Below are 18,205 nucleotides of genomic sequence, written 5' to 3' on the forward strand. Positions count from 1 at the left end.
AAGGCGGGCAGATCTCAAGGTCAAAAGATCGAGACCATCCTGGCCAACATGAGGAAACCCCCGTCTCTACTAAAAATACAAAAATTAGCTGGGCGTGGTTGCGTGCGCCTGTAGTCCCAGCTGCTCAGTAGGCTGAGGCAGGAGAATCGCTTGAACCCGGGAGGTGGAGATTGCAGTGAGCCGAGATTGCGCCACTGCACTCCAGCCTGGCGAGAGAGTGAGACTCTGTCCGAAAAAAAAAAAATTACCTTTACACAGGGGCAACCTTCAGGGCGCCAGAAGATTTTTTACCAGGGGACAGTGATACTCCTAAGAGGCGAGTTGGGCCGGGCGCGGTGGCTCACGCCTGTAATCCCAGCACTTTGGGAGGCCGAGTCGGGTGGATCACCTGAGGTCAGGAGTTCGAGATCAGCCTGGCCAACATGTTGAAACCCCATCTCTATTAAAAAAAAAAAAAAAAAAATAATAATAATAATAATTAGCCAGGCATGATGGCAGGCGCCTGTAATCTCAGCTACTTGGGCAGCTGAGGCAGGAGAATCTCTTGAACCCAGGAGGCGGAGGTTATAGTGAGCCGAGATCGCGCCACTGCACTCCAGCCTGGGCAACAAGAGCAAAACTCCGTCAAAAAAAAAAAAAAAAAAAAAAGCGAGTTGCTCGCTTTTGGTTGCTCCTCGACTCCATTAGGTCGGACGGTTTGTCCCTAGGCACGGTGACCTCGCCTAGTGACAAACACGCCGCCGTGCAAACCCACTGAACAACTAGAATCTGTGCCCAAAGCCCTCTAACACGATCAGTTGCTCCCCTCTCCTCAACAGAGTCAACATTTTACATCCTCTGGAGAGGGACACAGGTTACGTCGCCCATTGCTCCTCAAGGGGGCCGCAATTCAAACAAATTTTGAATCGAACTAAAAGCAGTTTGTTTCTCCGAAAGAAGGTCCTCGGCTGGGGGAACAAGCTTAAAAAGCCACCTACCTTTCCCTTCCTGGAAGTTTTCTGGGGCCTGGGCAGCAGCCTGGGCGCTGCTGTCCGCATCCGTTTGAGCGTCCTCGTCGGCAGGAATCTGGGTGCCTTGGTCGCCAGCAATGTCGGCGCTGCTTTCATAGGTGGTTTCAGACCTACGGTCGACAGGAATTTGGGGTTCTTGTTGGCTAGTTACTTCCGATGTTGAAACTGTTGGTGTTGAATCATTTTCTGAAGAAATGGGGAGCTGTCCCTCGGGGCACTCCATGGCCCACCTCGTTGGGGTTGTAAAATGGCTTCCTGTGTAGTCATGTGACCTGGAGGGTTCCAGAACCTTCGTAAATGTAAAAGGTTTCTTTTATGTCTTTAAGACGTAATACTGTTAACGACATTGCCGGTGCCGGTTCAAGATTGTAGCAGCCACGTCTCCACTGCCTAACACTCACCCAAACTTAATCGCAGGGAATAAATATTTTCGGAAGACTATTCTACAATCATTTTCTTTTGGGACATGATATTTTTTCATTCAATTAAACTAGATTATCAGAGCTTCAGACCAAGACAAAATTGTTTTGATCCCTTTTAGAATCCATCTGCTAACCTTCATTTTGGCATTGTGCCATGGGGCTACATCAGGGGTTATGCAAGAAAACAGGCCAACGAGACCAGTTTTACATTTACTATACAATATTCTTGAAGGCATTAATTATACAAAAAAATCCTTTCATGAAAACGGAAATGAAAATTCTGTTTTTGGTAACTGAAATAGCTGAGTAATTGTTTTGACTTGTAAGGACAGTGTGAATTATATAATTAAGTTTATGATGGCTGCTAGGAAGCTCAGAACCAAATTTGCAACCAACCTGTAATAACTAAGCCTTACTGACATATGTTGAGTTTTATCTTAAGTAACTATGTTCTCTCCCATTTCCCTAATTATTTTTTGTCTCATGCAGTAAATAACACTAAAAGCTGCTCAAAGCCTTTTCAAAAAGAATCAGATATATACATGTTAGGTAAATGAAAATAGTACTCCTGGCTGGGCACAGTAGCTCACGCCTGTAATCCCAGCACTTTGGGAGGCTGAGGCAGGTGGATCACCTCAGGTCAGGAGTTCCAGAGCAGCCTGACCAACACGGTGAGAATCCCCCGTCTCTACTAAAAATACAAAAATTAGCCGGGCGAGGTGGCGCGTGCCTGTAATCCCAGCTACTAGGGAGGTTGACGCACGAGAATCGCTTGAATCCGGGAGGCGGACGTTGCCATGAGCCAAGATCGCGCCACTGCATTCCAGCCTGGGTGACAGAGCGAGACTCCGTCAAAAAAAAGAAGAACGAGGGAGAGGGAGAGGGAGGAGAGGGAGGAGAGGGAGGAGAGGGAGAGGGAGAGGGAGAGGAAATAGTACTCCTGACAAAAGTGTCTCAGGGAGCATCTCTGTGGGTAGAGGAGGGGAGCACAATAACTGCTGACTTATAAATTCAATCATCCAACAAATGTTAACTGAGAATTTAGTGTGCCAGATCGGATTTGAAACATTTATTAAATGCTTAAAATATGGTTAAGTGTTTCATGGGAAGGAGGCAAAAATTATCCTTCAGAAATTTACAATCTAGTTAGAGCATACACATATGTAACTTTTTCATTATTGCCAGAGTTCCAGCCCCTTCCTAAGGAAACGGAGAAATATAAAGTGGAAGAAAGGAAAGGATATGAATTATGGTTTCTCTGTGGTAGAGGAGAGTTGATCCAAGAAGCAACATGATGTACAAATACAGAAAAAACTGTCCTATACATACTATCATATTATCAGGTACACAGAGAGTGTGTTTCCGGGTTCTAGTCTGTCATGCTGCAGTTTCTTTTTAATAAGTTCTTTTGCATGCCTTTCCCTATAAAGCACTCTTCCCCCTCCCTAACTATGCTTCAGTTTCATCATTATAGCAAATATGCAGTTGCATGTGTTCCTTCAATAGAAGTTTATTAGGTATCGGGAATTGTCCTAAGGTCATTAATAGCTAACATTCACTGAGTGTTTATGTGCTAGACTCTTTGCTAGTGCTTCATATGTTATTCATTTAACCCTCACAATTGCCCTCTGAGTTTGGTATGATTATGATTCTGTTTATTGATTTTTGTTTTCAGATTAGCAAACTGAGATTTCAAAAGGTTAATTAGCCCTATCTTTCATCATATACAAAAATCAACTCAAAATGGATCCAAGACTTAAATGTAAGACCTCGCACTATGAAACTACTAAAAGACAATATTAGGGAAACTCTCCAGGACGTTGGACTGGGCAAATATTTTTTTTAAGACCTCAAAAGCATGGGTGACAAAAGCAAAGATAGACAAATGGGATCACATCAAGGTAAAAAGCTTCCGTACAGCAAAGGAAACAAACAACAAAGTGAAGAGACAACCCACAGAATGGGAGAAAATATTTGCAAACTATCTATGTAACAAGGGATTAATAACCAGACTATATAAGGAACTCAAACAACTCAATAGCACAAAAAATAATTAAATAAAAATAAACAGTTAATCCGATTTTTAAATGGGCAAAGACCTAAATAGGTCTCAAAAGAATAGACACAAATGACCAACAGATACATGAAAAAATGCTCAACATTACTAATCATTAGGGAAGTGCAAATCAAAACCACAATGAGATATCATCTCATCCCTGTTAGAACAGCTATTATCAAAAAGACAAAAAAATAACAAATGCTGACAGGGATGCAGATAAAGGGGAACCCTTGTATACTGTTGGTAGGAATATAAAGTAGTACAGTCATTATGGAAAACAGTATGGAGGTTCCTCAAGAAACTAAAAATAGGCCAGGATGGTGGCTCACACCGGTAATCCCAGCACTTTGGGAGGCCAAGCGGGAGGATCACCTGAGCCCAGGAGTTCAAGACCAGCCTGGGCAACATACTGAGACACCATCTCTACATAAATAAATAAATAAATAAATAAATAAATAAATAAATAAATAAATAAATAAGAAACTAAAACTAGAACTGTCATTTGGCCCAGCAATCCCATCACTAGGTATAGGTATATATCCAAAAGAGAGGAAATCAGTATATCAAGGAGATCTACACTCCCAAGTTTATTGCAGCACTATTCACAATAACCAAGATATGGAATCAACCTAAGTGTTCATCAACGAATGAATAGAGAAAGAAAATGCGGTATATAGGCCAGGCGCGGTAGCTCACGCCTGTAATCCCAGCACTTCGGGAAGCTAAGGCCGGTGGATCATGAGGCTGAGGCGGGCAGGTCACGAGGCCGAGGCGGGCAGGTCACGAGGCCAAGAGATCAAGACCATCCTGGCCAACATAGCAAAACCCCATCTCTACTAAAAATACAAAAATTAGCTGGGCGTGGTGGTGCACGCCTGTAGTTCCAGCTACTCAGGAGGCTGAGGCAGGAGAATTGCTTGAACCCGGGAAGCGGAGGTTGCAGTTAGCCGAGATCACACCACTGCACTCCAGCCTGGGTGACAGAGCGAGACTCCGTCTCAAAAAAAAGAAAAAGAAAAAGAAAATGTGAAATGCGGTATATGTACACAATGGACTATTGTTCAGCCATAAAAAGGGTGAAATCCTGTCATTTGCTGCAACATGGATGGAACTGGAGGCCATTATGTTAAGTGAAATAAGCCAGACATAGACAAATACTGCATGTTCTCACTCATCTGTGGGAGCTAAAAAAGTAGATCTCATGGAGGTAGAGAATAAAATGGTGATTACCAGAGGCTAGGAGGGGAGAATGAAGAGAAGTTGATTAAGGGGTATAAAAATACAGTTCAGTAAAAGTAATAAGTTCTAGTATTCAGTAGCACATTAGGGAAATTATACTAAACAATAACTCATTGTATATTTCTAAACAGCTAGAATAGAAGAATTGTAATATTCCCAATACAAAGAAAAGGTAAAAATGTTTCAGGTGATGGATATCCCAATTACCCTGATTTGATCATTACACATTGTAGACAGGTATCAAATATCACACGTATCCCCCAAAATATGCACTATGATTATACATGAATTAAAAAGAAATATGTAAATTGTGGATAAATTTGATCAGTTATTTATAATAATCAAAATTCTGTTTTCTAGGTATTAGATTTTGGTTTTATACACAGACTCTAAACTTCTAATTATTTCAATATACTTTTAAATATAAAATAACCTACAATTTTTCTTAATATTATATATTAGCAGTTAAGCCTAGAGTGTGATTTTTCTTCTCAGATCTATGTATATGCCTAAACTATATTTTATTTAAGTGTATTATGTACGTAATATAGGAGAGACAAGAACTCAACATAAAATCAACAAAAAATGGATATGTAATAAGAAGTCCATTTTATTTTTGATGCTTACTATGCATCAGAATCTTTTGGGAAGCTTTTTTAAAAATGCGGATGTAAAGTTCCTAGCTTTTCAGAGACTCTGATTCAGTTGTCTTGGGGTGAGGCATGGGTATTGCTCTAGGTATGTTTTTAAATTTCAGATTTCACATTATTCCAATGTGTAGCCAGGATTGAAAGCCGTTGTATATCTAGTTTCCTTGGAGCATGGGCAAAGGAGGAGTCAAAAAGAATTGACTTTTTATATCCTGCACTCTCTAGGAGAGAGAGTCTGAAACTGGGAGATGTGAACAACTTTTTCTAGAAAGACAGGTACTGTCTGCTGTGTCTCACAAAAGTCTGGATTAGATTTTGCTTAAGACAATCCACATTTCTTTGCTAATTACTAACTTTACAAGTAACATCAGCCTCCTTGATACTTCAAAACTATAAAAGGATGTGCCTGAAATAAGGTGTTTAAGTATTCTTTCTAGATACTTGAGTATCTAAAATTGTCATTCTAGTTTATCTATTGGTATACCTTGTGAGTTTGCTAACAAGGGGAACTGACAAGATCGAGTTTTAAAGTTGTGAGTCTGAATACTGGATCCCGATTCCTGGTAAATTTACCAAATTAGCTGGGCTAGGTGGCTTATCCCTATAGTCCCAACCCTTCTGGAGCCTGAGGTGGATGGATCGCTTGAGCTCAGGAATTCGAGACCAGCCTGGGCAACATGGTGAAATTCCATCTCTAAAAAAACTACAAAAATTAGTTAGGCATGGTGGCATGTGCCTGCCGAGATAATCGGGAGGCTGAGGTAAGAGGATCGCTTGAGCCTGGGAGGTCGAGGTTTCAGTGGCCTGAGATAGTGCCACTACACTCCAGCCTGGGTGATAGTGTGAGACCCTGTCCCCAAAAAAAAAAGTATTAAATTAGTGACCCTGTATTATCTCTTAACAGTTAGATATTCTACATTTATTGATATAAAAGTTATGAAGCCCTGAAGAATTTGCAATAAAATTTTGTAAATAAATAAATAAAAATATGTAATTAAAATTAAAAAGTTAATTAACTCGACCCATGTCACACACCTAATAAAGGGCAGAGCCAATAATTTATTTAAGCCCAGTTTCATTTGATTCTCAATACTACCTATGTCTACATATTCAGATCTCTCCCACATAATTAGATTTACAGTTAGTCTCCTTTCTACCCTCCCCTCCTGAGCCCCTGCTAACTTCTACTTTCTGTCTCTATGAATTTGCCTATTATAGGTACCTCATATAAGTGGACTCATGCAGTACAGTGGCCCTCTGTATCCTTGGATTCTGTGTCCATAGTTTCAACCAATTGTGGCTTGAAAATATTTGAAAAAAAAATGGATGGTTGCATCTGCATTGAATATGTACAGACTTTTTTGTCATTATTCCCTAAACAATACAATATAATATCTATTTACATAGTATTTACATTGTAATTAGGTATTATAAGTAATCTAGAAATGATTTAACTTATATAGGAGGATGTGTTCAGGTTATATGCAAATACTATGCCATTTTATATAAGGGACTTGAGCATCTGTGGATTTTGGTACCTGCCTGGGGGGCCTAGAACCAATCCCCCATGGATATCGAGGGATGACTGTATCAGCCCTTTTGTATCTGGCTTCATTTGCTTAGCATAGTGTTCTCAAGGTTCATCCATATTGTAGCATGTATTATAATTTCATTCCTTTTAAAGACTAAATAATATTCCATTGTATGGATATATCACATTTTGTTTATCCATTCATCTGCCTATGGACATTGGGTTGTTTGTAACTTTTAACTATTGCGATGAATGCTTCTATGAATATTGGTGCAAAAATATCTGTTTGAGTCCCTGCTTGCAATTCTTTTAAGAAGACACCTAGAAGTGGAATTGTTAGATCACACCATAGTTCCATGTTTAGCTATTTGAAGAACTACCAAACTGTTTTGTACAGTGGCTGTACGATTTTACATTCTCACCAGCAGTGCACAAAGGCTTCAATTTCTCCATGTCCCTGCCAACACTTGTTAATTTCCACTTTTAAAAAGTAATAGCCATCTTAATGGGTATGTAGTAGTATCTCATTGTGGTTTTGCTTTCCATGTCCCTGATGGCTAATGATATTGAGCATATTTTTCATGTGCGAATTGGCCATTTGTATCTCTTCCTTGGAGAAATGCCTATTTTATTACTCCAAGGAAGAGATACAAATGGCCAATTAGCATATGAAATATTGAATAGAAACATCTATTCAATTTCAATATACTCCTAGGTATTTTTTTAGTTACTGTAGATGGGTTTGCTTTTTTACTTTCTTTATCCACTAGTTCATTATTGGAGTGTATAGTTACTACTGATTTTTGTGTGTTGATTTTGTATTCTGCAACTTTATTGCCCATTTATTAATTAGGTTAGTTGGGTTCTACTTTGTGTTGTTCTTGAGTTGTAAGAGTTCTTCATATATTCTGGCTGGGCGTGGTGTAATCCCTGCACTTTGGAAGGCCAAGGCAGGCTGATCACTTGAGGTCAGGAGTTTGAGACCAGCCTGGGCAACCTGCTGAAACCCCATCTCTACTGAAAATACAAAAAAAAAAAAAATTAGCCAGGCGTGGTCATGGGCACCTGTAATCCCAGCTAGATAGCATCCTTTGGTACACAAAAGTTTTTAGTTTTGGTGAAGTCCAATTTATCTACTATTTCTTTTGTTGCCTGTGCCTTTGTTGTTATATCCAAGAAATCATTGTCAAATCCAATGTCATGAAGCTTTTCCCCTATGTTTTCTTCTAAGAGTTTTATAGTTTAAGGTCTTACATTTAGGTCTTTAATCCATTTTGAGTTAATTTTCTTTCTTTCTTATGTAATCCCACTACTCTATTTTTGCTTTTGTTGTGTGTGCTTGGGAGGCGTTAGCCGTAAAATCTTTGCCCAGACCAATGTCCTCAAGTATTTCCTCTGTTTTCCTTTAGTCGTTTCATAGTTTCAGGTCTAACACGTAAGTCTTTAATCCATTTTGAGTTGATTTTTATATATGGTGAGATATAGGGGTATAGTTTCATTTCTCTGCATATGGATATCCAGTTTTCCCAGCACCATTTATTTAGTAGACTGTCACTTCCCCCAATGAATGTTCTTGGCACCTTTGTCAAAAATTAGTTGGCTGTAAATACATGGGTTTATATCTGCATTCTCTATTCTCCTCCATTGGTCTATGTGTCTGTTTTTATGCCAGTACCATGTTGTTTTGGTCACTATAGCTTTGTAGTATATTTTGAAGTCAGGTAGTGTGGTGCCTTCAGCTTTGTTCTTTTTGCTCAGAATTACTTTGACTACTCAGAATCTTTTGTGACTCCATACAAATTTTAAGATTTAAAAAATATTTCTATGAATAATGTCATTAGTGTTTTGATTGTGATTGCACTGAACGTATAGAGAACTTTTGGTAATAGATTACTTTTTCAAAATGTTGATTCTTCCAATCCATGAACATGAAAGTCTTTCTATTGTTTTTTGTCCTCTTCAATTTCTTTCATTAGTGTTTTATAACTTTTTCATCTTGATCTTTTACCTCATTTAAATATATTCCTAGGTTTTTTTTTTTTTTGACCAAGTTTTGCTCCATCACCCAGGCTGGAGTGCGGTGGCACGACCTTGGGTCACTGCAACCTCCACCTCCCAGGTTCAAGCAATTTGCTGCCTCAGCCTCCCGAGTAGCTGGGATTACAGGTGCCCACCACCATGTCCGGCTAATTTTTGTATTTTTAGTACAGACAGGGTTTCAACATATTAGCCAGGCTGGTCTCGAACTCCTGACCTCATGATCCGCCTGCCTCAGCCTCCCAAAATGCTGGGATTACAGGTGTGAGCCACTGTGCCTGGCCATTCCTAGGTATTTTTTCTATTTATTGTAAACAGGATTGCTTTTTTTGCTTTCTTTTTCCACTAGTTCATTGTTGGGGTGTATGGAGTCACTACTGATTTTTTTTTTTTTTTTGAGATAGAGTCTTGCTTTGTTGCCCAGGCTGGAGTGCAGTGGCATGATCGTGGCTCACTGCAAGCTCCGCCTCCTGGGTTCAAGTGATTCTCCTGCCTCAGCCTCCCCAGTAGCTGGGACTACAGGCGCCCGCCACCACGCCCAGCTAATTTTTTGTATTTTTAGTAGAGATGGGGTTTCACCATGTTAGCCAGGATGGTCTCAATCTCCTGACCTCATGATCCGCCAGCCTTGGCCTCCCAAAGTGCTGGGATTACAGGCGTGAGCCACCGTGCCCGGCACTACTGATTTTTATATGTTGATTTTGTATTCTGCAACTTTACTGAATTTGTTCATCAGTTCTAGCAGTTTTTTTGCTGGAGCTTTTAGGGTTTTCTCCATATAAGATCATGTTGTCTGCAAACAGGACAATTTGTCTTCCTTAATTTCCAATTTGGATTCTCTTTATTTCTTTTGTTTGCTGAATTACTCTGGCTTAGACTTCCAGCATTACATTAAATAAAACTGGTGAAAGTGGGTATGCCTGTCTTGTCCTAGATCTGAAAGTAAAGGCTTCCAACTGTTCCCTCTTTTTGTATTTATTGTAAATGGGATTTATTGTAAGTGGGATTGCTAGTCTGATGCTGGCTGTAGGTTTGGCCTTTGTTGTGCTGCTGTACATTCCTTCTGTACCTAACTTGTTGAGACTTTTTATCATGAAGGGATGTTGAATTTTATCAAATGTGTTTTACTGAGTTTATTGAGGTGATAAAATGATTTTTGTCCTTCATTCTGTTGATGTGTTATATCACATTTATTGATTTGCATACACTGAAACATCCTTGCATCCTTGGGATAAATCCCAATCATGGTGAATGATATTTTAAATGTGCTCCTGGGATTGGTTTACTAGTATTTTGTTAGGGATTATTGCATCTATGCTCATCATGGATATTGGTCTACAGCTTTCTTTTTTGTTGTGTCCTTGTCTGGTTTTGGTAGCAGGGTAATGCTGGCCTAATAGATTCTTCCAAATGAGTTTGGAAGAATTTTCTTTTCTTCAGTTTCCTGGAAGGGTTTGAGAAGAACTGATATTAGTTTTTTGTTTTTCAGGTTTTTTTTTTGACGGAGTCTCACACTGTCACCCAGGCTGGAGTGCAGTGGGGTGATCTTGGCTCACTGCAAGCTCCACCTTCCGGGTTCATGCCATTCTCCTGCCTCAGCCTCCCGGGTAGCTGGGACTACAGGCACCCGCCGCCACGCCTGGCTAATTTTTTGTATTTTTATTAGAGACAGGGTTTCACTGTGTTAGCCAGGATGGTCTTGATCTCCTGACCTCGTGATCTGCCCACCTCGGTCTCCCAAAGTGCTGGGATTACAGATGTGAGCCACCGTGCCTGACATAGTTTCTCTTTTAAAGTTCAGTAGAATTCAGCAATGAAGCCATCGGGTTCTGGGCTTTTCCTTGTTGGTGTTTTATTGGCTCGATTTACATCTTATTATTTTTATTTTATGTATTTATTTTTTTGAGACAGAGTCTCACTCTGTTGCCCAGGCTGGAATGCAGTGGCAGGATCTTGATTCACTGCAACCTCTGCCTCCCAGGTTCAAGTGATTCTCGTGCCTCAGCCTCCCAAGTAGCTGGGATTACAGGCATGTTCCACCAGCATGGCTAATTTTTATGTTTTTAGTAGATACAGGGTTTCGCCATGTTGGCCAGGCTGGTCTCGAACTCCTGGCCTCAAGTGATCTGCCCGCCTCAGCCTCCCAAAGTGCTGGGATTACAGGCATGAGCCACCATACCCAGCCAATTTACATGGTTTTACGTTGCCCATCTACTATAAACTTGTTATGGTTATTATTATTTTTGATAGCCTTGTCTTTTAGTTTTCATACTAGAGATCTGAGTGGTTTACACATCACAATTACAGTATTAAAGTATGCTGAGTTTGTCTGTCTACTTACTTTTACCAGTGAATTTTATGCCTTCCAATATTTTCTTATGGCATGTTAGCATCCTTTTCTTTCAGATAGAAGAAATGCCTTTAGCATTTTTTGTAAGACAGGTCTTGTTGTGATGAATTCCCTTGGTTTTTGTTTGGGAAATTTTTTCTCTCTCCTTCATGTTTGAAGGAGATAAAGCTTTGCTGGGTACAGTATTCTCATTTGGCAGTTTCTTCCTTTAGCACTTTGAATATGTCACCCCACTGCCTCCTGATCTATATGGTTTCTGCTGAGAATTCTGTCGCCAGACAAATGGGAGCCCCTTTATACATTATTTGCTGCTGCTGCTTCTTCTTCTTCTTTTTTTTTTTTTGAGATGGAGTTTTGCTCTGTGGCCCAGGCTGAAGTGCAGTGGCATGATCTCGGCTCACTGCAACCTCCACCTCCCCGTTCAAGCAATTCTCCTGCCTCAGCCTCCCAAGTATCCAGGATTACAGGTGTGCACCACCACACCTGGATAATCGTTATATTTTTAGTAGAGACAGGGTTTCACCATGTTGCCCAGGCTGGTTTCTAACCCCTGACCTCAAGTGATCCTCCCACCTTGGCCTCCCAAAGTGCTGGGATTACAGGCATGAGCCACCGCGCCTGGCCCATTATTTGCTTCTTTTCTCTTGCTGCTTTTAGGACCCTCTCTTTGTCCTTTACCTTTGAGAGTTTATTATATACCTTGGTACAGTTTTATTTGCATTGAATCTGTTTGGTGATGTTGGCCTTCCTATACCTGGATATTTATATCTTTATCTAGGTTTGGAGAGTTTTCTGTGCTTATTTTTTTTTAATAAGATTTCTAGCCCTTGCTCTTTCTCAGTTCCCTCTTTAAGGCCAGTGTCTCTTAGATTTGCTTTCTGAGGTTAACAACAGAATTGATCATGCAGAAGAAAGAGTCAGTGAGCTTGAAGATAGGCTATTTGGAAATTTAGTTGGTTAATGTATTTCTTAGTACCAGGATTTCTGTTTGACTTATTTTATTATTTCAAGCTCTTTGTTAAATTTCTCTTATAAAAATTACTGAATTGATTTTCTGTGTTATCTTAGAGTTCCCTGAATTTCCTCAAAACTGTTATTTTGAATTATTGATCTGAAAACTCATGTATCATTGTCTTGTTGGGATTGGTCACTGGCTTATTACTTTGTTCATTTGGGAAGATCATGGTTCCCATTTGCTGTTGTTTCTTATGAATATATGTCTATGGCTTCACATTGAAGGATTAGTTATTTATTCCAGTCTTCGCTCTCCGGCTTGGTTTGGTCCTTCTGGAGTATGTCTGATTAGAAGTTCTGTGTAATTTGCTTGTTGAGTCCCCTTAATCCCATATTGCTGTTTCCTTTTTGGCACTAGTTAGCCAAGATTTGCCGTAGTTCTCACAAAAGTTCCGAGCATTGCCCCACATTGGGGGGCTGGGGGTCCCAAAGGGAATATCCTGCCTGTGTGGGAAGGTTGGCTAAGGTTAGTGGCCAGAGGACCCTTGGAGCGTGCCTCCTACAGCATGATGCTGCTGAACTGCCTCTCTGATTTGGCATCTCCTTTGGCTGAGATAAAGAGCAGCTCCTGAGTTTCCCTGCAATGGGGGTCCTAGCCACACCTCCACTGTTCGTCCCTAGCTACCCTCAGGGGTTTTTCTCCTTCCAGACACTCATGATGCTTCCCATGGGTTGAGCAGGAATGGCTTTCCTACAAAGGAACCCAAGATAGTAAGAGAGCTGGCTGTCCACCTCAATCTCACTTTCTCCAGTGTAGAAACCATGAGTCCAGGCAGACTTTTCTGCAAGGTGCCTGGCAGCTGGGGAAAGAGGTGTCGCAGGTAGAGGTGTCTGTTTCTCTTACCTTCTAGTCACAGTTTTTCAATTCTGTGTGGCCCCAGAGATTGACACAGTCTCAGTTTTGAGTTCTGGGATATTGCTAGTAACAATCTTGGCACTGAATAGTTGTTTTTAATTTTATGTGGGGGAGAATGAAGCCAGATTGCTTCTACTCCACCATTTTGGTGACTGTCCCTTGGGTTTTCTATGTATACAAGCACACATGAGTGAAAAGAGATAGAAAATTTAATCTCATTTTTCCCCACTATATATACGTTTTTTCTATCTTATTTCATTCTCTAGAATAGCATTATCTAATAGAATTTCCTGTGATGATGGAAAAGTTCTATAGTTGCACTGTCCATTATAGTAGCCACTGACCATGTGTTGCTACGGGGCACTTGAAATGTGGTTAGGGGGCCAGGTGTAGTGGCTCACACCTGTAATCCCAGCACTTTGGGAGGCCGAGGCGGGCAGCTCACCTGAGGTCAGGAGTTCGAGACCAGCCTGGCCAACATGGTGAAACCCGGTCTCTACTAAAAATACAAAAATTAGCTGGGTTTGGTGGCACGTGCATGTAATCCCAGCTACATGGGTGGCTGAGTCACCAGAATCACTGGAATCCCGAAGGTGGAGTTTGCAGTGAGCCAAAATTGCACGACTGCATTGCAGCCTGGGCGATAGAGCAAGACTCCATCTCAAAAAAAAGAGAAAGAAAGAAAGAAAAAAGAAAAAGAAATGGGGCTAGGGAGACTGAAGAGCTAATTTTTTCAATGTAATTTCAATTTATTTAAATGTAGACAGCCACATGTGGCTAGTAGCTACCATATTGAACAGTACAGCTCTAGAATATCTAAAGTAATGTTAAATAATAATGACAATAATACATGTATTTGTATAGTCCTACTTTTCATTAAAATTATTTGAGTCATTTGCTACTCAGTCTTGTAGTCTTTTGCTACTATTTGCTGTTGCATTTTGGTAAATAAACCATGATATTTAGGTAGGTTTTTAAAATTTTTCTTAAAGGCCGGGCGTGGTGGCTCACACCTGTAATCCCAGAACTTTGGGAGGCTGAGGTGGGCGGATCACAAGGTCAGGAGTTCGAGACCAGCCTGGCCAATGTAGTGAAACCTGTCTCTACTAAAAATACAAAAATTAGCCGGGTGTGGTGGCGTGTACCTGTAGTCCCAGCTACTCAGGAGGCTGAGGCAGAAGAATTGCTTGAACCTGGCAGGCAGAGGTTGCAGTGAGTTGAGATCGTGCCACTGCCCTCCAGCCTGGGTGACAGAGCAAGACTCTATCTCAAAACAAAACAAAACAAAAAATTTCTTAGAATTTTTGTTAGGAATTCCTGCTAAATTTTTATCAAATTTATTTAAATTATTTATTTATATAGTCATAGGGCTTTCTCCTTTAATTTGGTGATATAATGGGTTATACTGATAGATTTTCTTATGTCTAACCACCCTTATATTACTGGAATAAACCATGCTTGGTTATAGTCTAACTTGTTATGAAGTGATTTTAAAATAAAAATTAAAATGTGGTATATAACAAATGGCATACTATTCAGCCATAAAAATGAATGAAATATTGTCATTAATGGCAAAATGGATGCTCCTGGGGAGCATTACTTTAAGTGAAATAAGTCACTCAAAAAAAAAAAAAAAAAAAAAAGACCTGGCGTGATGGCTCACACCTGTAATCCCAGCACTTTGGGAGGCTGAGGCTGGTGAGGTCAGGAGGTCAAGACCAGCCTGGTCAATATGGTGAAACCCCGTCTCTACTAAAAATACAAAAATTAGTCAGGCGTGGGGGTGCATGCCTGTAATTCCAGCTACTCTAGAGGCTGAGGCAGGAGAATCACTTGAACCCGGGAGGTGGAGGTTGCTGTGAGCTGAGATCATGCCATTGCACTCCAGCCTGGGCGACAAGAGCGAAACTCTGTCTCAAAAAAAAAAAGAAAGAAAGCAGTCTCAGTCACAGAAAGATAAATATCACATGTTCTCACTCATGTGTGAGAGCTAAAAATATTGATCTCATTAGAAGCAGAGAATAGAATAATGGTTACTAAAACCTGAGAAGAGGAGGGGGCAAGGGGGATGGGGAGAGGTTGGTTAACCAATACAAAATTACAGTTAGAGAGGAGAAATAAGTTCTGGTTTTCTATTGCACAGTAGGTTGACTGTAACTAACAATAATTTATTGTATACTTTCAAGTAGCTACAAGAGAGGGTTTTGAATGTTCACAACACAAAGAAATGGTAAATGTTTGAGGTGATAGATATGTTAAGTACCCTGATTTGATCATTACACATTGTATACATGTATCAAAATATCACCCTGTACCCTGTAAATATGTACAATTATTATGGGTCAATTAAAAATTTAAAATAATAAAAATAAAATTTTAAAAATAAAAATTAAAAATTAAGGAGGTAGAGCTCCAATATTGTAGCTTTTTTCACTGCCGGTAAACCAATTGCTGAATCATGTATTTTGTTAACACTTGGCAATAAATGTAATTACTTTTTCAAATAGAAAAAATATCATTTTAAAATAAAAATTATGTCCTATTTAGTTCAATTAGTACCTGGATTTTTCCATTTCTCAGCCGTCTGTGACAAGGTAGACATCTGTTCCCCTTGTTGGACATAGATCATCATTACATAGAGCCCAGGACACTTAAGATGCACTTACGATTTTACCATGCACATTCAATTGTTCATTCAAAAAGTAAGAAGATAGAATGGAACTGTGGGAAAACAGAGGAAAGGTAAATAAACCTAGAATTCCTTCTCCAGACATAGGCTAGGCAATTCTTTGAAAAATGATGAAAATGACCAGATTCACTCAATGTTCTTGTACCATGTAGAATTTTTCTAGTGTTTCAATAGGGATAAAATGAGTTATTGGGCCAGGTGTGGTGGCTCATGCCTGTAATCCCAGCACTTTGGGAGGCCCAGGCAGGTGGATCACCTGACGTCAGGAGTTTGAGACCAGCCTGGCCAACATGGCGAAAACCTGTCTCTACGAAAAATACAAAAATTAGCCGGGTGTGGTGGCGCATGCCTGTAATCCCAGCTACTGGGGGGCTGAGGCAGGAGGATCCTTGAACTTGGGAGGCAGAGGTTGCAGTGAGCCGAGATCGTGCCACTGCACTCCTGCCTGGGCAACAGCAACAGAGCTAGACACTGTCTCAAAAAAAAAAAGACGGTTATTTTAATTCTACCAAGGAGCTCCTAGAAAGAAGCGCCTTATTAAACTAAAGAAAAATTATTGCAGAAGTGACAAATCAAGCAATGTTATAGTTGGTGGGTTTTATACATGGAAGAATATTTACTGAAATATATAATATCTTCTAAAAATTAAAATTAAAATTTTAATTTTTAAATTTAAACTCTAAAAATTAAAATTTCTCCTAAATAAAAGAGATAAGGGAAATAAAAGATCATCCTCAGCAGAAGTAAAATACTATCAGCCAGAACTCATTTGGGGGTATGAGAATTAAAAGTAAGAATGGAGGAGAATAGAGTAAAAATGATGCTGATATTTACAGAAAGTCCAAATAAAGCATCTTAATTCTGTTTACCTGAATAATACACTCAGTACACTCAGAGTTGTTACCAGTGTTGCCAGGGCAAAGGCACAGGCTACGAAAAGGGCGGCTTCTCCAATTTCCACTGCATACATGACACAAAGTTCATGGTCAAGCAAGGTGATGTGACTATAAACAAAACTTAGTGTCTGTGTACTGTTTTTTTTTTAACATATACTGCAGTTTTTAAAGTCCAGCCCATGTAAAGAATCAAAAGCTCTTAGACACACACTTGTGTTATGTAAACTCTGAACTTCTACCAGATTTCAGTTGAGCCCTATCTCTTTTTTTTGGATTAAATAAATCCACAGCAGCTATAAGCAGGATAGTTCTGATTCTCTAGTAATTTGTATCATTATTCTAGTGAGAAAAGACTAAAAGATTTTTTAGATTGATAGTTACTAATAGTTTATGACCCACTAATCAAAATAGAAGAAATAGCACAAATGACTGGTAAAAATAAGGAGCAAATCTATCATGTTTCCTAGAGAAATGAGTAGCAGATAAGCATTTCATTTCTATTTTACTATGATTAAGAAAGTGCTGCTTCTGCCAGAACAAAAGACCAAAATGACAGGCCTATATTGAAAGTCTCACAAACAGTCCCAATTTCTAGGGTCTGACATCAACTTTATCCTTATCTCTTTCTGTTATTTGTTCCCAGAATGCCTCACTTATTTGGATCATTTTCCTAGGAAAGTTGCTTCCCTATAGTATAGCCTTGAGTTGTGAGATTCAACTGTAACTCCAGGTGAAGCAACAGAAGCTAAAGTTAGGTTTGCTTAGACAGGCTGGGCGCAGTGGCTCACGCCTGTAATCCCAGCACTTTGGGAGGCTGAGGCGGGCAGATCACAAGGTCAGGAGTTCGAGACCAGCCTGGCCAATATGGCAAAACCCCGTTTCTACTAAAAATACAAAAATTGGCCAGGCATGGTAACGTGGCCTGTAATCCCAGCCACTTGGGAGGCTGAGGCAGGAGAATCACTGAACCCAGGGAGGCGGAGTTTGCAGTGAACCGAAATCATGCCACTGCACTCCAGCCTGGGTGACAGAGTGAGACTCCATCTCAAAAAAAAAAAAAAAAAAAGAAAGTTTGCTTAGACAGAAACTGATCAGATTAAAGGGCAGAGACAGGAATATACTCTTCTTTTATTTATTTATTTATGTATTTATTTGGAGACAGAGTCTCACTCTGTTGCCCAGGCTGGAGTGCAGTGGCACGATCTTGGCTCACTGTAACCTCTGCCTGCCAGGCTCAAGCGATCTTCCCACCTCAGCCTCCCAAGTAGCTGGGACTACAGGTGTGTGCCACCATGCCCAGCTGATTTTTTTTTATTTTTGGTAGAGATGGGGTTTTGCCATGTTGGCCAGGCTGGTCTCGAACTCCTGACCTCAAGTGATCCACCCTCCTCGGCCTCCCAAAGTGCTGGGATTACAGGCGTGAGCCACTACACCTAGCCTTATGCCTGAGTA

General features: G+C 40.2%; 2 protein-coding genes across 5 annotated transcripts in view; one reads left to right on the plus strand and one right to left on the minus strand.

Moving 5' to 3' along the window:
* TAF7L (TATA-box binding protein associated factor 7 like) overlaps positions 1 to 6,568 on the minus strand; it is a 29,763-nt gene extending 23,195 nt beyond the window's left edge. For all 4 annotated transcript variants that reach the window (XM_003810408.5, XM_055106582.2, XM_055106581.2 and 1 more), the window contains exon 1: positions 978 to 6,568. In XM_003810408.5, coding sequence (XP_003810456.1) covers positions 978 to 1,233 — 256 coding nt within the window. In that variant the 5' untranslated portion in view covers positions 1,234 to 6,568. The remainder of the gene's footprint in view (positions 1 to 977) is intronic.
* The window catches only part of DRP2 (dystrophin related protein 2), a 112,210-nt gene that overhangs the window by 72,081 nt on the left and 21,924 nt on the right, over positions 1 to 18,205 (plus strand). The gene's annotated exons all lie outside the window — the stretch shown is intronic.

Source organism: Pan paniscus, chromosome X (genome assembly GCF_029289425.2).
Source record: "Pan paniscus chromosome X, NHGRI_mPanPan1-v2.0_pri, whole genome shotgun sequence".
Taxonomy (NCBI): domain Eukaryota; kingdom Metazoa; phylum Chordata; class Mammalia; order Primates; family Hominidae; genus Pan; species Pan paniscus.